Genomic DNA, 26,127 nt, shown 5'->3' with positions numbered 1-26,127 from the left:
CGGTATATGCGGGTTATGTTGCCACAACATTCCATCCCTAAAGCTGCTCATACCTTGGCTTACAGTCTTGACAAAGTTATTCCACGGAATTTTGAGACTGACAGCCCACAAACAAACGCCATGAAACAAAATACCGACAGCGCATACCTTTTATGTTAAATCTTCTCAAACTGAAATATTAAAAGTGCGAAACAACGTCAGAAACCTGAAAATGATGTAATTTCCTTGGCGCGGCTGTGCACTACCTCCGCGATCGGTCCGCGCAAGAGGCCGCGTTTCTACCAGAGCGCCCGCCTTCGAGCATAGCGTTCGCCGCCAGCGTTTCCCGGTAAACATTACAGTTACATAAGCTGCAGTTGCCGGGAAGCGTTCGCAGCAGTCAGGGATCTTAGAATGCTATCGCGTTCCACTCTTTAAGAGGAAGCTTTAGCTCGGATGCTTCTATCTATATACATGTAAAAGGAGAACTCGTTTTTCTCCGCAACCACTGCACCAAATTTGACGAGGTTTGTTGCATTTAAAAGAAAAACTTCAAATCTAGTGACTGTTGGTTTCGAATTCTTAATTTACGTCGTCAATTGTTTATTAAAAACTTGGAAAAATCTAATATTTTCAGAAAACGACACTATCAAGTTTACAATTCTACAACTCAGCAAGAAAGAGCGATACCACAATTCTGTGAATTCCATCTAATAGTACATCTAAAGCGGGCAAAATTGATATGTTACACATGAATCTCAAAAAATTAGTAATATGGAGATATTTTGCAGAACCCTTGTGAACAACGTAACACATCCACGTAATATATAAAATGACATCAAATTTGTCCGTTTTCAGTGATATAATGGATGCGTTTTACAAAACCGCGATATCTGTTCTTGAGGCAGAGCTATTAATTTGTAAACTCCGTGCTTCTATTTTTTTTTCAAACCTTCAAATTTCTGAAAATCTTTTTAACAAAGTTCAGGCCCTAAATCGAAATTCAGCTTCTAACAGTCACTAGAACTGAACTTTCTCTCTCAAATGCAATAAATTTCATTAACATCGGTCGAGGGGTTATCTCAGAAAAAAAGTTTTTGCGTTTTACATGTATTTGAATAGGCCGCGTCGGAGTTGGGCCCGAGCTACAGCTTCCTCTTAATGGCAAAGCTTAAGCAAGAGCCGCAGGAGCCCTGGACTAAGGGCGCCTCCCGCACAAACGGAAAGACACCTGCATGTCGAGAAGAAGGGTAAAAAGAAGGACACCGACCACTGAATGAATACAAAACGAAAAAAACGTCTTTTCTTGTATTCATTCAGTGGTCGGTGTCCTTCTTTTTACCCTTCTTCATGATGCCTCCCGACCAGACGGGCTTCCGTCAAAACCTCGACTTCACACCTGCATGTCGTTTCCTTTCTTTAATAAATGTTTTTCCTCCTCCTCCTCTTAAGCGTCTCCCCACTTTTTATTCCGAATGACGCAAGGAAATCGAGACTGATGCCAGCAACGCTCAGAAATATAATCGGGAGCGCACACAATGTTCTCACACACCTCCTGTGATGTACCGTAGCGCTGAGGTGCTTCTTGTATAATATAGAAAAATCTATCGTAAATGCAGAAGTGCACGGCTGGGCACGTGCGTTTAAGCTCATGAACCTGATTTGCGCCAAGAAATCCTGTCCATGCTTCATAGAAAGCCTGCTGCACTATCAATATGCCGGCTGTTTTTAACTGCACCAAATAAAAATACTAACCAATATAAGTCTTGGTGAGATCATTTTATCATTCGAGTGTTTATATTGGTTACCTCTAGATATGGAGTAAGTTGAGACGTTGTATGCGCAATTAACGAATCTACGTTACTTATATTTACAAGTATTGATCTTAAATGGCTAAAGAAAATGAGTAGTTTGGAGCCCATCCTCGAGATTATCTAGCCGAGCGAAGACATTTCGATTAAACATGCTTCTGTAAGAGCTATGCAAACCAATATTTTCCGATGAAACTGTCTCGGAAAGCGTAACTGACGCAGAAAAAGAACGTCTGTAGAGTCAACCTGACCGCACGTAGCCTTTTGTGAAGTCATTACTTTGGCTCCGTGAGCGTGTTCCTGGTGGCCAGGCCGCTTTCGATTTTTATTACCGCGGTTTATTCGAACGCAAGCAGTTCAGTTTTAATATCAATATACCAGCGAACGTGTGCCGGCGTAAGCTAGCTTGGTCGTAGAAGCGACGCATGACGCAATGATGGTACAGGTTTAGCGCGTCGCTGGCTTGAAGACAACGAGCTGCTGCCGTGGAAAGGAAGCTAACGAAAGTGAACAGCTTGGTAGCAGCTCACGGAGCCGTGCCGATAGTGACGGTGCCATCGTGACGAAATCTGGGCGGCGATATTGACGGCTCAGGCGGTTTTCTTTTCGTTGATTTCGCTTTCAGAAAGAGATAGTGCTATAAATGCAGATTCACTCGTTCATGTCTCGTAGATTTAAATACGGGTTTAAATAAACTGTGTATCCCATTCATCCTGGAGAGTATGCTCACACACACACACACGACACATGTTCGCCCGCATTCACATTTATACGCGTCCACACGTGCACACACGCACAAAAATGTACGCACGCAGGCACACAGAACTGCACGCGCACACAAACGCGCGTATGCTCGCACACGCATACACGCACTCGTGTGCACGCATATTCAAATGCGAAGACACAAACACGCGCACACACGCAAATGCTAGTACACACGCAGGCACGCTCAAGGCGTGTACACGCATATACACCTCCTCGCCTTCTCTACTGCCTCGCAAAAACATGCGCGTGCAAACAGACTTCCGGTTTCGGTTTTGGGCGCGCGCATTTTCAACGCTCGCTGGTACGCGTTACGCCTGCTGCGCTGATCAGTTCAAAAGCGAAAGCTTTACTGGCCGCGAACTTGCGATTTCGCCGTGGCGGTGCTCTGAGGAGGCACATGACGTCACAATGCGCGCCTCGCCACGGTCATTTCTCTCTCCCTCGCTTCCTAGTCACTACTGCACATGCGCCACTAGTAGCACCGAGCAGAGTGTTCCGCCGCAGCGCCGCGCCTTTCCGCGGCCGCCGTTTGGCATGACGTCACACGCGTTCCTCATCGTTGCGCTCGCATCCGCTGGCTTCGCCAGCTGCGTCGCATGCCTCATAACATGTCGGAGGATTGAAAAGGAGAGCTCGCGTGCGCCGCAACCACAGTTGAGGCGGCAGTATGGACGGCGACAATTCTGATAAGCAGGAGGAGGCCTGGAATCTACATCGGAACGAGATGACGAGGAAACAAATCACCCAGGAAACAGACGAACAGCGCGCCGAACGACTGGCTAAACGCCGCAACATAGCTAAACCGAACTGGGACTTAACCAACGCTAACCATGCCTTAGCTATGCCTTAGCTTTCGCTACGTATATCCTGGCATACCCGAGCTAAGCCACTGCCATTTTTTTTTTGCTTCTACAGCTAAATCGCTCACGGTTCTCGTGCGAAATCGGTTTATTATTGAAATTGATTGTGGACGATCTTTACAAGCCTCCATCGAATATGTGCCACGTGCAATTTCATAAAGACGCAAGACGCCTTCTGAAATGAGGAAAAGTTTATTTTATTCTATATAAATGTTGTTGTGGGCTTTGTGCATTGAACGTTGTGGCACCAGGTAAGCAGCAGTAGTTCCCGTAGGAAGCTCCACCGGACGACGTCAGCTGAAACAATGACAAGCAAGCGTTTTTTTTTTTTGGTATTAGCATTTACGAATACTGCATGTAGAGGCGAAATGTGCAAAAGTGATGAATGGGCGGCATTACAAACAAAAGCACTTCGCTTTTACATACACGGTGTAGAAAATACCCGACTCATCCCATACAATGCCGTACATACCACGAAAACATCCTATTTACAAGCATTCCCCTCTTCCCGGGCCTTATTTCCTGCACTTTAAGAGCACGAATACACGGCTATATACTGCGCGTTTCCAGAACTTTGCTACAACCGACGCGATAGTACGCTACGAATGCACACAGGTGGCCACAACACAGGCTCTCAGCGAGACCATGCTGTGCGCGCGCAGAATTCCTGCTACTCGCACTCAAGGCAAATGCGTGCGTGCAAAGCCTGTCTTCAGTTGTTCAGAAGACCGAATTTTCGACTTACAAGTTCGTGGCGTTTAAGCTCCTTGGCATTATCTTTTGTGCGTTCTGCCGGCGCAGCAACACGCTCCCGTGTTATCACTCTTGGCAAATGCTCGTCGCGTTTTCGACAAGCGTGAGTACCAAAAGAAGGCTTAAATTGTTGCGGGCCATAAAAAATTGTCACAAACTTGTCGCAGTAAGATTCAGTACCCGCCAAACTGTCACCATGGCCGAGCTGCTTTTTGCTGCTTCCCGACAGGCGCGGCGAGCGTGCCTCACAAGTAACAAAAAAAGTACCGCAAATAATTTTCAACACTGTTGGGCGTCAGAGAAAGCTCCACAAACTTGTCTTGTCAGTGCATTAAAGCGCGAAACTTAACTGCGTACTAAGGCCGAGCTGCTTTTCGCTAACCGCGTCACAACGCCAGGCGCGGCCACTGCGCTTGAAAAGTACTCCAAAAAGTAACGAAATTAGTCACAATAATGTTGGGAGTTAGAGAAAGCGCCAGAACTTGTCCCAGTGAGATTCAGTGCTCTCGAAACAGCGTCACAGCGCCCTGTGCGACCAGCGTGCCCAAAAACTACCGAAATATGTTAAAATAATGTTGGGGCTCATAGAAAGCGTCACAAACATCTCCCAGTGCGACTCGTTAATTCAGCTTAACTGTGCCACGACTGCCGAGCTGTTTTTCGCTAACTGCGTCACAAGTCTCGGTTCCGTGCCGTAAGCCTAATTGCTGTAAATGCGTCGCAGACTGTCGAACAATATTTCTCACCTTGCCGTAGTCCAATAGTGCAGGGGTGCCGTGTCGAAGTGCAGAAAGAACACAAGAATTCGCCGGGAGCCCAACAAACTAGGCTAAATTTAAAAATAGAAAAACAGGCAGACGGGTCGCCGAACAGACCAACGTTCATATGCGTAGCCGGTCTCGTTCGCTTCGGCGGCGTGTCTGACGAATGACGCATGCATCTGGCTCGTCATTCGCCTGTCGCTAGGCAACGGAAGAAAAGTAAGCCGCAAAGTATAATGTAATTTATACGCAGATATTTTTAGTTTTGCTGGGAAACAATAAAAAAATGAAACCGTGCCTGTTAACTTCATTTCACATCCTCTTTTTTTTTTTCGATGCTCGGAACAGCAAACGGTCGGCGTTAATACTACCGTAACGTATCTCCTGTTACCAGTTTTCGCCGAGTGTCTCCTCTTGTAGGATTTCTTTCTCTATGCTCCAGCTGTAATAGATTGCTTTACGGTTTAAATACGGCGCTTCTTCAAGTCAATGTGCCCTTTGCCCATAGGGTACAAAACCATCTGCTCCTGTCGTGTGACATAACCGCCCATTTCCGACCAAAACACTGCCTTAACGCACCACCAACGTTCCGACTAAGTGCCATAAATGTATATGTTGTTACAAGGGACTACCTTCACGGCGCAGTCATTTGAAACTTGCTGATACTCTGCCGATGAATATTGGAATAAATTTTCTAAAATTTCGCCCATTCAGTTACGCATGTGCATTGACGCGAAGTTCCACATAATGGTGACGTTGCAATGTCCAGAATTCTTAACTATGCCCATGCTACAAGGCACGAAAGTTTTTTTTTCTTTTTAAACTTAACACAAAGACATTCGCATGCTTGTTATGTTGTCCAAGGAATAAAACCCGCTAATAAAAGCGATGACTTAACAAATGAGCAACCCATTGCTACATTGTAGGAAGTAAAAATGGAAAATATAATATTTGAAGAGCACTCCTGAAGAAACCAAAACCAAATCTTGAGTTTTGTGTTCCGGCCATCTGGCGGGAGACTGTCGAACTCAGGCCTAGCTATATACGTGGCGTTAAAAAGGCATCACGCACCGCGGTATCGAACCACTGCCAGCATGACGTGGAACGATAGGTGCAAGCGATTAAAGTACTCGGCCACGGCTTCCAACGGTGCCGCAGTGATACGCTCAGGTTTTTATAGATACCACGTGAGCTTGCACGACTGTGTTTCAAAAATCGCTTTTGGTAACAGTGTTACGCCATGTGTAGAGAGTCGGGATAGGCATCAATCGAAAGCTGAGTCTTCGGACTACATTCACTGTATTTAGCGGCTATTACGATAGCAGGCGCAGTTTGATTTCAGGTACCGTTCTTGTCTCAAAAATCGAGTACAACTTTTCGTCGTTTCTATAGGATTCCATTGCTGAATCTTTACCCACTCTGGAAACAAAATTCTAGCTTGCCACAATGTGATCATTGCATTTCACTCGTGTGGATTGTTTTCTAGAACATGTCTGTCACCTGCCTTTTTCAATAATCCACCTGCAGCTTTAAGATTTCGTGAAAAACCCGCTCGTTCTATTGAAAACGCGCTAGCTTCGTGCCGCGGCCGCTTGGAGCGCTAGTTCGTACGTGTCCAGAAAAGCTGGACATGAATTGTCGCATGCCGTTCGTGTCCAGGTGGTGGTGCTGCACCGCTGGCCAATGTATCGTGACAGCGTGTTCTTCTTCGCAAGCGTCGTTGTCCTCTTGGTTGCTCTGCAGGACGAAGCCATCAGCCGGTAAGTGCAGCGTCAAGTGGTCGTAACCATTGTATGCGGCTGCCCCATAGGAAGCTTGCTCAGGTCCTCACCGTCGCTTGAGCGCAGGGTCGGAGACACAAGCTTCCACCGTAGTCCGATCCGGGACTTTCGTGTGGGCGCATTTTCTTTCCGAGGGTTCTAACATCTAGAATGCTTATAAGGCGTCCTTTTTTCCTCGTTTGAGATTTCACACGTGGATGCCGTATGTCTGCCCGCGCAGCGGAATCTTGTAGTAGAAACAGCGCGAAAAACAAGGACACGCTCCTGTTGTGTGCCTCGTTTCTCGCGCCCTTTCCACTACAAGATGGTATACCAACTATGCCAGGTTTCGAGCCTTTAAAAAAACAAGTTCATTAAAAATTTATTTTTTCAAAGCATGATTACAAGAAGGATATGCAGAAGAGGGTCCCAAGGTCACAAGACCGTACTGGGACTCTCGGTACATGATGATTGGATACAAATTACGAAATTAGCAGAGAAATATAGAAATAACCAAGCCAACAGAAGAAAAGCAACCCCTCTCCCCTTCCTTCCTCGGCGCGTGCTCTGCCCCCTGCCCCCCTGTTAAAACGTATGTAAACCTATGGTGGTGCATATAAGCGTACGTCTAAAACCTATGTAACTGAGAACTTACAAGGAAAACTGCGTGAAATTGTTGAGACAGAAAAAAAAGACCCATAAACGGTCTAATATGATTGCGTTTTGTGCCGTATTTTTGTTAGGTTGGTTGCGTCATCTCCATCGTTTTTTTTTTTTATTGACGTGATATAAGGAGATGTTGACGCACAATTGAAGGTGCTGGCTACTCCTTATCTTTTGAATGGTTCCATCATACAACATACAGGGTTCAAGATTACATATAAAATAATCTTTTCACACAAGCACCAGTACTTATCACGCAACGTTTTCACAGAAAGGCTATGACGTAAGAAACACATGGTACGTACAATATACAAATGATATTGTCGCCTAATAACACAGTCTCTAGTCAGCGGGTGGTACATTCATCGTGTAAATGCATTATCACGTATAGTCACAACAGAACAGTGAACATAATTCACAAACAGGTGCATATATACAGCGACATTGAAATGAAAAGCGTTAATAACGTCCAACAATGCCGCTGTCTCCAAGAAAAGTCTGTAGTGCTTTTAAAGCGCTCCTCCGTTATGACGTTGTTGGCCAAGGACCCAAGAGGTTCTTCAAATTGAAAGGTCTGCGGTCTAATTTAATTAGGGTTGATTTAAGTCGGCATCTTGGTGTGTCGTGATGTGGGCAATCTAGAAGCAGGTGATATATATCTTCGTCTACAAATCCACAATCATATTTGGGGGTTTCCGCACGGCTAATTCTGTGTAAGAAATGCTTTGTGTAGGCAGTGCCTGGCCTTAATCGATGAATAAGGGTTTCTATAGTTCTGTCTAATGATAATGAAAATTTGAATTCAATGAACGGATCGATATGGTACAAGTCCGAGCTCTTAGAATTCTGGTCAAACCAAGTGTTTCTACACATTTTGAAAGACGTTGTCCTTATAATGCAACGTAATTCATTCTTTGATATTGGGAGCGCAACCGCATCATCCTTCAGATGTGCTTGTCGTACTGCTTCATCGGCTGCTGTGTTGCCAGGAATGTTACAATACCCTGGCATCCACTGAAATGCTATGAAATTAAAAGAAGTGTATCTGTTCGGTCGCTGTCTTTGTGTGGTGCTCAGATTTTTCTGGGTTTTTTTTTTGACATTTACGGTTACCATTGACAACGATTGACTAACAAGACGTCGGGTGAAGATTCAGTGAGCCAGGCGCCTTACAAGTATGACGCTTCTTTTTTGAGGACTTGGCTATTACCCTTCCACTACGGTGGTCGGAAGCCGAGAACATCGTCACGAGCCTTATGCTCGTCCAAGTGTAACAAGCCATATGAATGATGCTACAGGCCGTAATGAAAAGCCTGGGGCCTTGCAAGCGTCACAAAACTTCATAAAGCCGGCACGTTTGCTTCTCCACAACTCGGAATCAACTTCGGCGAATTCAGGAGTAATGGCTGACGGTGAAGCCGAGACCAAGAAACCTCGCCTAGAAAACAGCAAGTATGATGATACAACATGGAATTATAAGCTAAGTGATGAAGAAGAGATGGGTGAAGATGCATCATTTACTTTGGTCAGGTATAAGAAAAAGCGAGCAGAAGGCATTCCGGTTGTCTTTTGCCCAACAAATGAAGGTACTACTTTTTGGCAAGTAAATCCAAACCGAGTGTCTGTCGAAATATTTTCTGCTGCCAAAGAAAAAGTACAGTCTTTCAGGACAAACAGAGATAGAAGTTTCAGTGTCAGCGTTGCTTCCTTAGCATCCGCAAAACGCCTTTTGATGCTCTCAAGTGTAGGCGGCCTTGAAGTCAAGCCCTTCATCCCAGATTCATACACGCGAAACGCTGGGAAAGTAAGACATGCGCCTCTGCAGTGTACAGACGAACAACTCCTAGACCTCTTGAAAGACGCAGGACTTATATCGGCACGCAGACAGATAAGGTATTCCCGCCAAGAAGATGGAGCAGTAAAGTCACATCCACTTCACACGGTAATTCTGACTTTCAGAGACGATCGCCCTATTCCAGGAAGAATTTACCTGGGCTTCACCAGTCATCCGGTTGAAGAATACCTAAGACCAGCACTTCGCTGCTATAATTGCTAGAGATTTGGGCACATGTCGAAAACCTGCCGCAGCACATGTCGATGCAAAATCTGCTCAGAAAATCATGACCACAAAGAGTGCAAGTCACTTCTTCAACCTAAATGTGCGAACTGTGCGGGGAACCATGCCGCCTCCTTCTCAGGCTGCCCTCAGAACAAGGCAGTGGCACAAATGCGTCGACATGAACTTTTTCATAGAAGACAACCGCGACGCAATGAACCCGCCCCAAACCTTGAGATTGTTCATCCAGTGCAAGATCGCCCACATCAGCGGGCACCGGAACCACCGCAGCCAAGAGAATCAACAAGCTATTCCTCCTCAAGAGAACAACCAACAGTGCAATGAAGAGACCAATCAAGAGGACCACAGTCAAGCGCCCAGTCTTATGCATCAATGCTACGGAAACCAAGACGACAACAGGCCGAAAGTAATACACAAGAAAGCTCCAATATTCGCACACCTTTTTCTCAGTGACCTTACGCACCTACTGCAGGAGTAACGCCAGCTAATAGTGAACATACCACCGCATCAGTGACACAACTGATTTTGCCAATGCTTTTCGCAGCTCTTACGGCAATCCTATCTGCTCTGCCGGAAGCAAACAACCTACCAGAAGTGAAAGCCTTGTTGCCTCTGGAAGCACTATTGTGTCAACAATCCGGCCCGAAACTGCGGCAGGTAGTACATGAATAACCGCTACAAAAATGTCCCCATATTTCAGTGGAATGCCAACAGTCTTCGAAGGAAGTGTGCTGACTTTCGTAAAGTCCTTGTGCAATACAACTTTCCAATACTTTGCATTCAAGAGGCGGAAATCAATGACGACTTTCGCCTCTCGAATTATGTGATATACAAGACTTCTCGTCAAGGTGCTGTTAGCAGAGTACTCCTGTGCGTCAGAAAGGACCTACCATCTTATCAAATTCAGTCCAGTGACTCACACTTCCCGGAATTCATCGCATCTAAAGTATCCTTTGACAAGCTCTGCATAACAGTTATTAATCTGTATCTACAACCTTCAAACCGGGTTTCAGTAGAAGCGCTAGTGGATATCTTCAGAATAGCTCATTATAATGTATTAATATGTGGCGACTTCAATGCGCACAACATCATCTGGGGCAGTGATCATTGTGATGCACGTGGTAAGGTTATTGAGTGCGCCATAGATAAATGCAACTTGACTGTTTTAAACGATGGGTCGCCAACATTTCTTCGTCGATATAATTATTCAAGCTGCATAGATGTTACGCTGTGTTCACATGATCTAGTGAATGGTGTGGGATGGATAACAGATATGGAAACGTGCGGAAGTGATCATTTTCTCATCCTTGTAAATCACCCTAGCATGCACTATGATATCAGGCGTTACAGCAGACTAACCAACTTGCAAGCTTTCCGGTACCTCCTAACGGATCAAATTAATCAACATACAACAGTGGAAAGATTTACAGAACTTTTGCAGGATAATATGAACATATGCACAAAGAAGGTCTCAATTTCAAAAGATTATGCTGCAGTTGACGGAGAGTATGAACACCTAAGAACCATCAGACGCCGATCTGAAAGAGCGTACCGTCGCAGCGGAAGTTTAGAAGCATACAGAAACGCTCAGAAAATACACAAAGTAGTGTGCAGACGCATGGAAAATTTAAGCAAGCGGCGCTGGCGCGATTTCTGCGGCACGCTGTCTCCTCACACGTCTGTCCCACGAATTTTTCTAGTAATTCGTTCTTTGAGCGGACCTGTAACGCAGAGCTTCCCATTTCGTGCTCTCGCTGTAGCTCGGGACACTTGTGAGATAATAGTCGCAGATGAATTTTGTGAGCTTATTTCCAGACCTGCTTTTTCATCGCAATGTGCAGAATTTGATATTTCAGTACTGTTAGCTAAGCAGAAAATGACTGCTTGCTACAGGGCCCAACATCTTCAATTAGATCATACTTTCACATTAAGCGAGCTTCAATGTGAAATTGCATCATGTCGCCGAAAGTCTGATGCTGGGCCGGACGGCATTATGTACAATGTGCTAAGAAACCTCGGACCGACAGGTACAAATGCTATCTTAGACATCTATAATAATTTATGGATAGAAGAAGCCGTACCTCACCCTTGGAAAGTCGCTCGAATCATACCAATTTTAAAACCGGGTAAGACGCCCTTGTGCCTTGAATTCTTCCGCCCAGTTAGCTTGACAAGTTGTTTATGCAAAGTAATGGAGAAAATTATTGACGCATGACTTCAATGGTGGTGTAATGAAATGGATATGTTGTCCAACTACTTAGTACGTTTTAGAAAACATAGATGCACAATGGATGCAATATTAGATATAGTAACCTGTGTGGAACACGAGCGCGCACGTGGAAACATGACGATAGCGGTATTCCTAGACATCAAGAGGGCATTTGACACTGTTAGTCACGTGCATGTTCTGCTAATTATGTTGGAACTTCGACTGTCTGGCAGGTCTTTGCGATGTATTTCAGAATTTTTATTAGGTCGCAAAATATTTGTTCAGACGGGTGGAGGAAACAGTGCTGAACATGTAAACAAGGAGTACCACAGGGAAGCGTACTCAGCCCTTTTCTTTTTAACTGCGTCATGACTGATTTAGCAAGAAGACTGCCATCACAGTTAAAGTTTTCACTATATGCAGATGATGTGTGTATTTGGACATCTGGGTCTAATGCTCAACTTCTTCAGATGGCATTACAAGATGGCATAAATATGATTAACCAATTTTTGAGACAGAAAGGAATGGTTCTATCACGCACAAAAACAGCTGTATTGCCCTTCACTCGGAGGCAGTTAAAAAATTTCACTGTTAATCTGGAAGGACACCCTTTAATGATTGTCGCACAGCATCGATTTCTTGGCATAATACTTGATAGGCAGCTATCCTAGACACCCCACATAAAAAAACTCGAAAAAGAGGGCAATGCCATAGTGACTGTACTACGCAGACTTGCAGGCACATCATGGGGCGGAGCAGTATCGTCCATGCTGACTGTTTACCATGCATTAACGACAAAAAATTGCCTATTCCGTGCCCATCTTACACGGACTTTCCCACACGTCAGAAGAGCGACTTCAAAGACTTTTAGCTAGAGGACTACGCATATGTCTAGGAGTTTCACGAGCGACTTCTAGCTCTCTTGTAATGTAGCTGAGGCTCGCCAATCACCATTTCCAGTTATGCGAACAACAGAAACATGCCGACATTATTTCCGTCTTCAAACACGGCATAAAAGTCACCCATTGGCTCTAGACATAATGAAAAGAGATAAAATTTATGTTCATATAGAAATTCGAGAAAATCTTCACATATTGCCAAGAAATAAATTTTGGAACTCAGACGTCGAATATCCTCCATGGCTGCTTACACTTCCAAAAATCGAATTGTCAGTAGACGGGATATTCAGAAAAAGAGACATGTTCATTCAAGCTGCTCAACAACTAGCACTTTACCAGATATATATGCGGTATTCAGGATACACACACGCCTATACAGATGGCTCCAGTACAGCAACCTCTTCAGCTTCATCATTCATTATACCGCACCTCAACAAACAAGAATAATTTAAGTTATCTCGTGCGACTTCGTCCACAACGGCTGAACTGTTCGCAATCCTATGTGCGATAAAATTTATATTGTCAGTAAGAGATGCGCAAAAATGGGTAATTTTCAGCGATTCACAGGCGGCTCTAACATCACTGCAGCACAAAGGGGAAAACATTCAGAGATAGTATAATATACGAGACATTGAAAAACCTCACAAATGCAAGCGCAGCGAAACATGCAATCTCCGTCGTTTGTTATGTACCGAGCCGCAACTACGGGCGTCGCTTGTCGTGGCAAAGATGATCCGGCCACGATGGATCTGACCTTCTATATACGAATGAAAAACGACTGAGCTCGCGGTAAATGCCCACGTGCGCAACCTTGTCGTAGTGTCAGGTGGGCTAAATGACGTCCTAAACAGGAAAGGCACAGGATTAGCCCAGCGCTTGGCGAAGTAGGTGGATGACTTGCGGATCATGGAAATCATGGTGTGCACGGTGCAGGACGTGCCTGTACGTGACAGTCACGTACAAAGAGCCGTAGTGGCTGCTAATTAGGCGATATGGAAAATGAGCCGAGAGAAAGGCTTCGAGGTTGTCGAAGTAAGCAGGGAAGTGAGAAGGTGTGGAGGTTTTAAACGAGACGGGATCCACTTCAGTTACAGGCTTGAACGAGAAGTGGGCTGGCGACGTGGTGCTAGCGCTGTTGCTTTTTTTTTAGGGGGCCCACGGGCGCTCAGGAGGCCAGAGTAGGTAGTAATGAAGAAGGTCCCCTAGAGGAACCTCAGAAGAGTATCGCCGTCGATAACAGAAAAAGGAGGAAAGAAAGAAAGAGAGCTCGCTATGCAATGGCTACATAAACATGCAGGGCGGCAGAAGGAAGGAAAAGTGGGCAGAGATTGAGGAGCAATTAAGTAGAGAACAAATAGGAGTTTATTCGGTTACAGAAACGCACTTCAGAGACTCGCAAGAGCGACCATTGATTGAGAATTATGTTTGGGAAGGGTGCAACCGAACTAAGTCGGAAAGAAAGGGAGGGGGAGTCGGAATGCTTTATCCATCAGGGAGCCAAATGAAAAAGAGTAAATTCAAAATGTCAAGAGCATCTTCGGTTATCAGGTGCAATGAGGGGAAAGAAACTTGGCTGGGCGTTACGTATTTGTGGACCGGAAACAATTGCACAAGAATAAAGAGTTAGTGGAATACATAAGCGCTGATATTAAAGGTTTCGGGAATGGTCTGAAATTATCCTATTATCTGACATGAATGCCCACATACAGGATTTAGATGGCTATACCGACATCAACGGGAAGTAAATGCTAGACCTTTGTGAGCAACATAACATCGTTATAGTGAATACAGGGCCTAAGTGTCAAGTGAAGATCACGTGGGTAGTGGGAAATCGGCAATCAACCATTGTTTACTTTCTGGTGACAGAAGGAATTCATGATAAGTTGAGAGAAATGGTCATTGTTGATGAAGGGTATAGAAGCATAGGGAGGGACCATAAACGCATCATTTTGAAACTGGGATATGTAGTTGGGAAAGAGAGCAAGGATTGCAAAATGGCCAGTCCAAATTTGAACGCTGAACAAATGACAAATATAGTCAATAGAGTCAAGGAAGAACTTGGCAAATGTCCAAATAAAGAGTGGGAATATAGTGAGCTTCTCAGTGTAATAACGACAGAAATATGGAAAGAGAAACAACATGTTCGTTGGAAAGGAAAAAAGAAACCGAAAAGCTTGTGGCAAAGGGAGATACGAGGAGCGATCGCCGAACGACAGAAAGCATCCCCAGAACACAGGCTGCAAAAAAGGCGCAGTTGCCGCACGATGAAGTAGCCAGTAAATGCGAAATACACCGGGAGAAAAAGTCTATGGTTCAAATAATGGTGCAAGCAAAATTAGAAGGCGAAAGTGAACGTTGGTTGCCAGAAATACGTGAGAAAAAGAAGGCCGCACCTAGAATATTTGGAACCACATAAAATTATTAGGCAGGAAGTCAACAACAATACAACAACATATCCTAGACGAAGATGAAAACAAACTGGAAGTAGAAGTGGCAATAAATTACATCAGAAAAATAACAGCCAAATCTTTCCAGGGCAATGACGAAGTTGTATTTGAGGAAGAAAAGAGCGTGAAAGAGACCCAGGTGGAAAAGGACCTGGGGCTGACAAATTTCAACTGGAAGAAAGCCGAAGAGAAAATTCCTAAGCGCACAGTCACAGGGCTAGACGAGGTTCCCGTTAGGCTGAATAATGAACTAGGACCAAAAAGTAAGGAAGCTCTGGTGAAAGCAGTGGAAAAAACTTTAAATGATAGACGAATACCAAATAGTTGTAGACAAAGTAGAATGAATTTAATTTATAAAGGTAAGGGGGAGAAAGAATTCACTCGTGTAGACTGTTGACCATTACATCGGTAATGTACAGGCTAGCAATGCAGGCAATCAAATTAAAGCTTCAAGCATGGGCAGAGAATCATGGTATTTTGGGAGAACTTCAGAATGGCTTCAGAGTAGGTAGGCGTTTAGATGATAATTTATTTGTTCCTACTCAGTGTATTGAAATATCAAAAGTAGAAAGCAGACCGTTATATGTGGCCTTTTTAGACATTACAGGAGCCTATGACATCGTAGACCGCAACATTTTGTGGGATATTCTGGAAGGGGAAGGCTTATGTGACGATTTTCTACAGCTTTTGAGAGAGATATACCTAGAAAATACCGTTTGCGTTGAATCGGAAGGGATGAGGAGCGAGGAGAAAGTTCATATCAACAAGGGACTGAGGCAGGGGTGCCCTTTATCCCCACTGCTGTTTATGATGTACATGGTGAGGATGGAGAGGGTGCTAGAAGGAAGTAATATCGGCTTTATTCTCTCATACAAACAGGCGGGTACAGTAGTAGAGCAGCAGCTTCCATGTTTATTTTATGCAGACGACATTGTGTTGCTAGCTAACAAGCAAAGTGATTTGCAACGTCTGGCTAATATCTGTGGACAGGAAGGCTGTAATTTAGATTTCAAATTTATTGTTAGAAAATCAGGTGTTATGGTATTCAATGAAAACAGAGAACAGACAGTGGCGATACAGGGCCCGGAAATACCTCGGGTAACAGAATATAAATACCTTGCTATATGGATGAACGAAGGCAATAGATATATGGAAATACAGGAAAAAGCAATAACAGTGAGGGGGAAGATAAATACAGCCACAATGAAGCACAGAGCGCTATGTGGATACAATAGGTACGAGATGCTCTGAGGTATGTTGAAAAATGTTATGGTTCCAGGACTTACTTTTGGAAATGCGGTTGTTTGCTTTAAATCAGGGGTACAATCAGGACTCGATGGGAACCAAAGGTCAGTGGGTCGCCTGGCATTGGGCCCTCACGGGAAGACTACAAATGAAGCTGTGGAGGGTGATATGGGCTGGACTAGTTTTGAAGTGAGGGAAGCTCGCAGTAAAATTGACTATGAAGAAGGGCTGAGGAATATCGAAGGAAGTAAGCGGGCTGGGAGAGTGTTGAGGTATCTGTACGGGAAAAACATTGATTCACAGTGGGGGAAAAGAACTAGGAACCTTACCAGTAAGTATGCAACCTGTAGAGTGGACAACACTACAACAAAGGTCAAGCGGAAAGTCAGAGAGGCTGAAATAATTTCATGGGTGGCGGCAATAGAAAAGAAACCTGCCATGAGTAACTACTTAAGAGGAAAAAACGAATTCAGGAAAGAAACAATTTACAATAACTCAAAGGGAAGCTCATTACTTTTCGAAGCGAGATCGGGATGCCTTAGAACACGCACCTATAAAGCGAGATATAAGAAGGAAGAAGAAGCATGTGCTTGCTGCGGTAAAGCTAGGGAAACTATGGAGCATGTTTTATTAGAATGTGAAGACGTCTAACCAGCGGTCGATTTAGGCACCACTGGCCTCCTTGAAACCCCTGGGTTGAACGAGAGCAGTGGAAATGTAAAGATGTCCGCAATAGGGATTAGTAAGAGGCGATTGGAGGATTGGTGGAATGAAAGTAGGGAAACGACAAAAAACGGAGATGTACAAAAGGACAGTTCGCAATAGAGGATCAGAAAATTTGGTTGTGAAAGTTCATAGTGTTTTTTTTTTATTGGTTAACTTAGGTAGGACATTAGGCAATATAATAGCAAGGGCTTGGTGGCGCAACCCACCGCCCCCCGTTCAAAGGGGACGCTCATAACATCCGTCCATACATTCATCCATCCATCGTAAAACCCTTCAATCTGCAAAAGTATAGCCAACCACTTCCCTCCCCCTCCGCTCGGCGCGGCCTCGACGATGGCGCCGCCCGTGCTGGCCCTGCCGTAGCAGACGACGGCTAACACGCTACCGGAGGAACTCCGGGGAAAACTTCGTTCGAGCCCTGCGGAGCAGTTTTTTCAATCAAGATCTTGCTTCGTCAGTCGGTAGCTGGCCTTAAGAATGTCGTGTTGGAAGTGCAGAAAAAATAAAGGGCCATTATTTAAGGCGTAAAGCGCGCACACGTTGCTGAGACAGGACGCATGCACGCGGTGTGCTCAAACACGCGCGTAATTATCAGAGTTTCAGGTTTCGACAGAGTTAAAGTATGTGTAGATGATTTTGTAGGTTCACATACAGGGCGTATGACGCATGCGATACCCATTTACTTAATCGGACCCATAAAACTGTTAACGGTAAGCAGTAACAATGTTGATCCTTATCAGCGGTCCTGTGGTGCTTTGCGGCCTTTCTCGGCCTGCTCATGCCTCCAATATTGAGGATGCGTCCGGCAGCAGCCGGAATGGAGGCGAAATGCAATAGGGCCGTGGAGATATTCCTCGTTGGTGTTCGGTAATTCTCCTCGCACGGGCGCGGTATGTCGCAGCAGTCGCGGGGCGCTTTTTTAATTGCGGGGTTCTTTGGTAATCGCGACCATAGATTGTTTTTTTTTTACAAGTACTGCTCCAGGAGGGCACATGTAACGTCTAACAGAGGCCCCTGGAGAGCACGTGGCATTATAAGTGTTCCAATTGCCGCTTTGGCGCCCTGGAGGCGCTGTCAATAATACGAAATAATTACACGTTGTTACAACTAGTAAATAACATCTCATAAATAATTACAATCACGCAGAGGCGCCAACTTCTGGCGCCGCGCTACCGCGCCGGCGCGAGAGTTGCGAAACCCCAACGAGGAATTTACTGGGCCACGTACAACTACGATCAAAGTGCATGTTAAACATCCCCAGGCGACCTAAACAAATTATCCGGTGCCATCCACTACGACCTCTCTCATAGCTTTAGTCGCTTCGGGACGTTAAAAACGTTAATCACCTCAAACCAAGCCAACACATGCGGGCGTACATTCGAAGCTAAACGACTGCATCCGTAAAGCGCGGGCTACATGGAGCGAATTGTCACGGCGAACGCGGCGCGGCGAACAGGGGCGCGGCGGCAAGACGTCGAAGATGCGCTGCATAGCAATACATGAGGCGAACAGCGGGCGGACGCCGCCGCGAGTTCGCCGTGTTGGCGCCAGTGTTATCAGACTTAGCATACGCGTTGTGGTAAACGATGAAACAAATATAAGCGCTGTTTAAGGTTGCATATACCGCTTTTATAACTGAAAAATACACCAACACTAGCGCAGACACCACGGAGGAAGGAAACTAAGGAGAGGCCCTACCCCCTCCGCGCGCTAGGAGAAAAGTGTGGCGGAAATGACGTAGTAGGTTCTCATTTTTTTGCTGCTTTCTTATTTTTTTTGTTGTATGGCCACGCCTTTTGGGCCACAATGGCGGCGTTGTTATGGTTTTGAGCGCTCACACGTGTTGCTCTGGTAGGTTTCGGGCCGTGGCAAAGGCGCTGAGTGGGCGGGTTTGCGTTAGTCACCGTGTCTTGTTGCGCTGTGTTACCTGCACCGTGCTCTGCCAGATGTTGCGCGAGCGCGCGCTCCGCGCGCGACACCACGCTCAGCGCGGCGTGGTTTCGCGAAAGATGTAAACAAGAGAGGAGGGTGGCCCAAAAGGCGGAGCATCGCCATGAGCAACGCCAAATTCCGGCTTCACTTTTGCTTCACAAAGAGTGACGTCAGGGCCTCTCCTTAGTTTCCTTCCTCCGTGGCAGACACCAACGTGGTTGCAGAAGACGAGAAAAGGCCCGCGCGCGAAAGACCAGCATGCCTAGCGACCGGAACTGGCGCCTCCCGATTGGCTGTCGTCCGCCGCTGCGCGCTCGACGCTTCCGGCGGCCCGACGAAAATGTTTGGACAGGCAGGTCGGCGGCGGCCGTCAAATTTGTGGACGCCGGCCGTCGGGCGTTCGCCGCCCAAGGAAGTTCGTCGCTCGGACGCCGGTTATTCGCTCCATCTATGCCGGGCATAAGTCATAGTGAGCCTTGCAAAAGCGTCGAGAACGTGCTAACTTCTGGTGGAGCTCAAAACATAGCATGAATAAAGTCGCTTTTATGTCACAGGTCAGCTGCAGATGCGTACACTTTCGCCGCAAGACGAAACTACATGAAATAAAGAGAGCACATTCGAAAAAGGGTATACTTAAAGGTGCTAAAAGCACGCACAGCTTGAACACATATACTTTTTCGAAGCGGCAGGCGTGAACTAGCCTCAGAAGAAGAGCTTGTGAGGAACCGTGGCACTTCACAAAGCCGTGCGTTTTTTGATACTTCCTCGAAGTCAGCCCGCCCGATCCTATGTATCCACATTTTTCTTCTTTGTGCGTTGCGCACGCTGGATGGTAAAGAAAGAAGCGTTTTGCTGTCGCTGTGTCGGTTTCGGCAACCGAAGGTGCAGCAGCACGACTTCACAATTAAGTTCTCGTTCCGCTAACGCACTCGATCAGTCCGTTTGCGTGTACTTTCGTCACGCAGGGCCAACAATGGCGGTCGGAGCACGCTGTAAAGAAAAAAATATATGTATATAGAAAAGCGCGGCGCCTGCTTCCACGTGACACAAATTGGCCAATGGGGGAGCGGAGGAGGCTGGGGCGACAGGAGACGTGGAGGAGGAAAGGTCGGGGAGAACGGGATGGCGGAAAGATCTAAGAATGGCGTTACTTTGGAAAATTGAGGGGCTTTACCACACCGCAGTGTCCCTGTATATGCTCCCGTAGGGAGCAGAGTTGGGCATAGGTCCGCTTTTTGTTCCAGCTCTGCAGTGAAGCCACTCTTTGCGCACGCAGGAGTCAAATGCCGCGCGCTGTTCCATTTGATTTTTTGTTTGCTGGTCGCGAGCTACATGCGGCAATTGTTCGCAAGCGCTGAGTAAGATGACACTTTTTAATGCAGGCTAAGCTCGAATGATTGGCGTAGCCAGACGGGTGCCAGCCCCCCGAAATTTTTAGTTTGTATGTACATATATACACGCACATATACAAACACACGCACGAACATGCATATAAGGAGTAGGCGGACTCTCCTCGATCCCTCGAAATAAAATCATCACTAAGCCCGTGGCTCGAACAGCTCAAAAGTTGGCGTGTAAACGTGCAGTACCTTGTAACAAAAAGCAGTGCAATGTTTTTCTGCATGCATATGAAGTTTTCTAGCGGTGGTCGGAAGGTAAGAAATGTTTTAAAGAATGTTTAAAGAAAAATTCACACACGTGTGGTAGACAATTATGTGAGCGCATTTTGGCTGCCGAAATCAGACGAAAAATGATCATAGCCAAGAGAACTATCGTGCCTGCTTTTATGTCAGTGGCCGTTAACCGTGACCGTCATTCATCACTAACCGTCGTTCACAGCAGCTGCACGTTATCGATGTATGTGGTGCAGACACCTAGATTTAAACGCATTTCAAATGTTCACATGCGCACATTTTATGCAAAGCTTATTTTTACGATTCATACCGCAAACTTAACAGCAGCTTCGTAGCAGCAAATCTACAAGTGAAAAAAGATTCAAGATGCACGAGCTTCTAGATCAAATTTATTTCGTACAAGGGAATGGATGAGCAATGGCTGGTGGCAGCAGGGGGTGAGTGCTGGTTCTTGGAGCCTTGGGGGGCAGAATTCAAAGCCACTAGAAAGGCAACAAGTTATTAAGAGTAACAACAGCTTATTTTTATTGCACTAATCACATAAGATGGCAAACTTTTATAGTAATTATTCACACATTGCAGACTGTAATATGACCACACATTTTTCTTTATCTCTTCATACTACTCAGGTCAATTTAGTATAACACAGTGCTTATTAAACGTACAAAAAGAATTTTACATTCCTCACGTCGACTAAGGCTGATCGAACAAGTAACATACTGCGGGCTGTAAATGCTGAAGCTATCACAGCTGTCTCATCAGCGGGGGCGCACCATGTTTTCGCTTACTACAACACAATGAACGCCAGCACATCAATCGACCTTACATGAAAAATCAGAACGCCGACGAAAAAATAAAAAAAAAACAGTAGAGAAAAACCAGGGTTCAGCGGGAAAATTGTATTTGCTAGTATTTACTGTTTTGAACACACTGTTCTAGACCCGCATAGTCAGAACAATCGCATAAGCAACACAGTGAATTGGGCGATTTGGTAAGTTAACATACTTGGCGTATATGTGCAGCGCGACACAGACGTGTCAATCATTCTTTGTCCCACGTCTGTGTCGCGCTGCACATATACTCCAAAAACTGCACAAGCGAACGACCTCTCATGCCAGGCGTACCTATTTCAGCGCGTACATGAGTGTTACTAGAGATAAATGCTGCCTTAGTGTGAACAAGCCGAACTCGCATCTGTAAACAAGGCGAACGCACCTCGCATATCCTGGTCCCTTTCAGAGGCGGCCGGTCTCGTCCGCCCGCGTGGCACCGCGTAAAAAGATTTGCCACCTTCAGTGTGCAGTTGGGTGCTTTGCACCCCGTCATACTGGAATACAAGTGTCAAAATGATGTTTCTTTTAAAGTGATTAACTTAATATCGGCGAATACCGTACCTGAAATCTAGAGCCGATTGGTGCCACGCACGCTCGACGGTCCGCTGATTGCAATTTCGATGGCACTGACGGAAACGAGTTGGTGCCGCACCCGTAAAGTTGGCTTCGCAGAGGCACAATTGAACTTTTGACGTCATTTTGCACCACATGATAGCGCTCGGCGAATAGCGGTGCGATCGGCGCCGGAAAAGTTATGCGCAACTCTGCTCCCTGCGGGAGCAAATGCAGGAACACTACCGCATCGCGGCCCACGCACAGGCCGCGTTTCTGCCAGAAAGCCCGCCTTCGTGCGTAGCGTTCGCCGCGAGCGTTTCCCGGTAAACATTACGGTTACATACGCTGCAGTTGCCGGGAAGCGTGCGAAGCTTTCTTGGAATATATACTGAATCAGCGTAGCTTCCATTCCTCTCTTATCGTTGCGGAGATTTGGGGAATTTGACGCGCCATTGCGCGGGCGCATTTCACCTATGTTCTGCAATCCTTAAGCCACATGGTCTCCTCGCTCCGAACCAGTTGTCAGCGGTGGCGCTCCACTCGCGATGGTTCGCAGTGAGGGTGGAGCTATGACGTCACGAAGCTGCCCCTGATGGCTACTGTCGTAACGGTAGCGTCTCTCTTTCTCCTTGGGACGGCGCCCGGTACGTACCACCGTTTATAAAGCTTTTTTTTAGTTTCGAAACTGCTCTTCCCAAAACGGGCGCGTTTTGCTCCTAGGCACTGAGATGGCGCTGCGGTCAAAGTTTGTGCTACGCTAGGCACGCTGCCGTTCAGCAACGCTGCCGACGCTGCAGTAGCCGTGAGCATTTGCAGGGCGTTTTCTTGTCGAGTGGTCCTATTTTTTTCCCTGTAAGTCTGTGTGCATTATCTGTGTGCACTCGATGTCAGGCGGGCAATTCCGAAGTATTACAGAAAAACTAAAGAAGGGTATTAAACTTAGACGCATCGGCAAACTACGCTTCAGCATTGCCCCAGTGGCCACTTGTGGAGATTCTTGGTAAGACGAAAGGCGAGTGGCGACACTGCCCTGCACCAATTGGTTGGGGCGGTCATGGAATTTCATAGCACGAGTCTAGCGAATCATTAAAGGAGAACGCCGCGAGAGTAGCAAAGACTCAGCCTAGCACGTTCTGATAACTTTTCCCGCGCCAAAATAGCCAAGAAAATATGAGAAATACAAGAGAATACTTCATAAATTCTTGACGTCACATTTACGTACCGATGCTGACGCTTCGGCATAAAATTTATAAAATAAGTTTCGGTTTCAGCATCTGTTTATCAAGCTTGTCCCGTAAAAATGAATAAAATAATTAGGAAATAATGCTTTGAATAATTTAAAACTGGGATGTGTCAAGAGGCTCGATCATGGAACAGAATCCAATTATGGTTTGCATAGGCGCCGACCCGCCGCCCCCCCCTCACCCCGCCCCCTCTCTCTTGGCGATGCTGTGGATCCGTCCCCCAATTTCATTGTCAGGCTTCCGTCGCCCAAATTTGATGTTTCTTTGGAGTTGTCTCTAACTTTTCACTTGTTAATTTTTTGATGGACCATTTGAAGAATTCACTCACCGTGGTCGCTTTAGTGGTTTTGGCGTTGCTCTGCTCAGCGCGAGGTCGCGCGATAAAATGTCGGCGACTGCATATCGATGGGGGGGGGGGGGGGGGGGTGAAACGCAACAGGCCACTGGGCTCGCCTTAAAGAATCCTCGTTTGTCGAAATTATTCCGGAGGCCCTCTCTCAGGCGCGACTCAAAATCAGATTGTAGTTCTCGCGCGTTTTGGCGCTTTGCCTCAAGTTATGCAGCTGATCAAGGCCGTCGCGTCAAACTATACCGCGGCTTGTCAATAAACGCCTTTCGTAGGCGTAACAAGATTTTATTTTGAGTGTGTCTCAACAGCCATTGGCCTAAACGAGCGCACACTATGTCAGATACAAACACCATGACACGAACCAGACACATTACAGAAAAAAGAAAATCACAAAGACAATATAGACAATAAAACAATTAACCTAAACAGAGCGATGAGAAACTGCAGTGTAGGCAAATATGTCCGTTCTGTGAAAGGATTAATTATATATGTGATCTGCAAACAAGTCATGGGACAAATGGCACACATCTCCGGATAAAATATATCACAACGTTTGGCGGCTTTTGCATGAGGCACACGAAATCGCAGTGACGTCAATAACTGGTCATAATCAATGGAGCCGCGCACAATTTTGTGAAGGAACTGCATGTCACACACAAGTCGCCTGTCATGAAGAGTATGCATACTAAGGTCTGCTAGGAGAGAATCATAGTTATAAAAACGACGGCGACGAATATATCTCTCATACTGTCCGCGTACCAACTTACGCTGAACATTTTCGGTTCGATTGGAATAGCTAACGGAGACCTCATTCCAGGCTACTGACGCGAACTCGAGGCGTGGTCTCACGAGAGCACAGTAAAGAGTGCGCAGACACTAGCATCGAGAAAATTTTCTTGTTAACCTAAAAACAATACCAATATGTCTCAATGCGCCCAAAAAACTCAAGACATGCAATCAGAAATCTAGCTTTGAGTCAACAATAACACCAAGGTCTCGCACATGGGCAACACGAGATATTATTTCGCCGATAAGGGTATAATCAAACATAACTGTGTTGTGCTTTCTAGTAAGAGACAAAACAGAAGTTTTCTTAATGTTCAATTTAAACTTATTCATCGAGCACCATTTCTCCATGTTGCCTATGTCAGGTTACAAATCTGACATAGGCAACGAGGAAAAGAACGAAAGATACAAGTGTGGTAGCGAACCAAGAATAGTCAGTGACTGACACGGACATAACGTCGATCTTTCAAAATAATCAGTGTAAACGCAAGAAGCATGTTAAATAAGGGAGAGGCACTAGAGTTGATAATTTTGGAGTATGAACCCGATCTGATCGTGATTACGGAGACATGGCTGAAGAACAGCATATATCTGACGTAGAAGTTACGCCGCCGGGGTATAGCATAGTTAGGAAAGACCGATCCGGAAGAGGTGGAGGTGTCGCAATGCTGATTAAACAGAACATACTCTTCACTATTATAGCAGTCCCAGGTGATATCGAAAGCGTTTGGATCAAGACAACGTTAAGTAATCACAGTGTTTTTATCGGAGGCGTATACAGAGAACCAAATACGACGACAGAGCGAATTCTTCAACTTGGTAAATTCATAGATTAAACAGGGTGACAGTGACAGGGTGACAATTTTAAACAGGGTGACAGTACTGTGCTTTTGGGTGATTGCAGTCTTCCGGATATTGATTGGAACTCATATTTACCTGGTGAAACAAACGTGGTACTCGGTGAACAATTATTGGAATTAAAATTACGTTACAACCTTGTACAAGTCGTAAATGGTTATACGCGGATTTGGGCATCAAGATCTTCCATTATAGATTTTTTCTTTATGCCTAATTTTCTAACTAGCTATATAAATGAATGCGAAGTTGATGAAGGTTTAGCTGATCATAAAATGGTTATGCTTTCTTTTAACTTGTCTCTGCTTTCTTTGGATAAGGAATTACCGAAGCAGATATTGAATTTCCATGCCGCGGATGATGTTAGCATACTGGACTATCTTGAACATTCCTTTGATGAGTTCTCCACAATACACGAATCCAAGGCTAGTACGGACCGCCTGCGGGAACACTTTTCGTCAGTGGTGGCTCAATGCATTGAACATTGTCTTCCTAAATAAGGAAAAGAAAGCATAACAATCCATGGATAACCAGATATATAGTTCATTCAAAACGAAGAATCCAGAGGAAAAGGAAAGCATGTTCCAAAAATTCTAGCCCCGAAATGTTGAATACCCTATGACAAATGAGAAAAGAACTTAACTGTCTTGTTCGGGATTCGAGGCATAAGTTCTGTAACATAACACTGAAAATGTTTCTCTCGGACGAACCTGCTAAGTTCTGGCGATATCTTAACCCATCAACTAAATCTTATTCTTCACATAATCAAAAGGTCACAGGGGAGCGCACAGTAGCTTTTAATTCTTTTTTCTCTTCCGTATTCACCCGTGATGACGGAACGGCACCGATCTTGCCTGTTTCTCCTGACTGTCCTTCGGCTGACAATGTGGTGATTAATGAAGCAGGCGTCCTACACCTTCTTTTGCGTATTAATGTTAAATGTTTCGGTACAGACGGCATTCCCAATGAGTTTTTATACCGGTA

At 45.5% G+C, this 26,127-nt stretch overlaps 1 protein-coding gene and 1 long non-coding RNA gene across 3 annotated transcripts in view; one reads left to right on the top strand and one right to left on the bottom strand.

Moving 5' to 3' along the window:
• Window positions 1-26,127, top strand: part of LOC126545236 (probable sodium/potassium/calcium exchanger CG1090) — a 164,208-nt gene that overhangs the window by 78,491 nt on the left and 59,590 nt on the right. For both annotated transcript variants that reach the window (XM_055061252.2, XM_050193001.3), the window contains exon 4: window positions 6,589-6,689. In XM_055061252.2, the coding sequence (XP_054917227.1) occupies window positions 6,589-6,689 (101 nt within the window). The remainder of the gene's footprint in view (window positions 1-6,588; window positions 6,690-26,127) is intronic.
• LOC126545239 (uncharacterized) lies at window positions 3,589-5,699 on the bottom strand. The gene is made up of 2 exons (XR_007602326.3): window positions 4,915-5,699; window positions 3,589-3,712 (listed from the first exon to the last, which is right to left on the bottom strand). It is a non-coding gene; the product is annotated as an uncharacterized lncRNA (long non-coding RNA).

The sequence above is a fragment of the Dermacentor andersoni genome, chromosome 1, assembly GCF_023375885.2.
Source record: "Dermacentor andersoni chromosome 1, qqDerAnde1_hic_scaffold, whole genome shotgun sequence".
Taxonomy (NCBI): domain Eukaryota; kingdom Metazoa; phylum Arthropoda; class Arachnida; order Ixodida; family Ixodidae; genus Dermacentor; species Dermacentor andersoni.
This window is presented reverse-complemented; position numbering and strand designations above follow the sequence as displayed.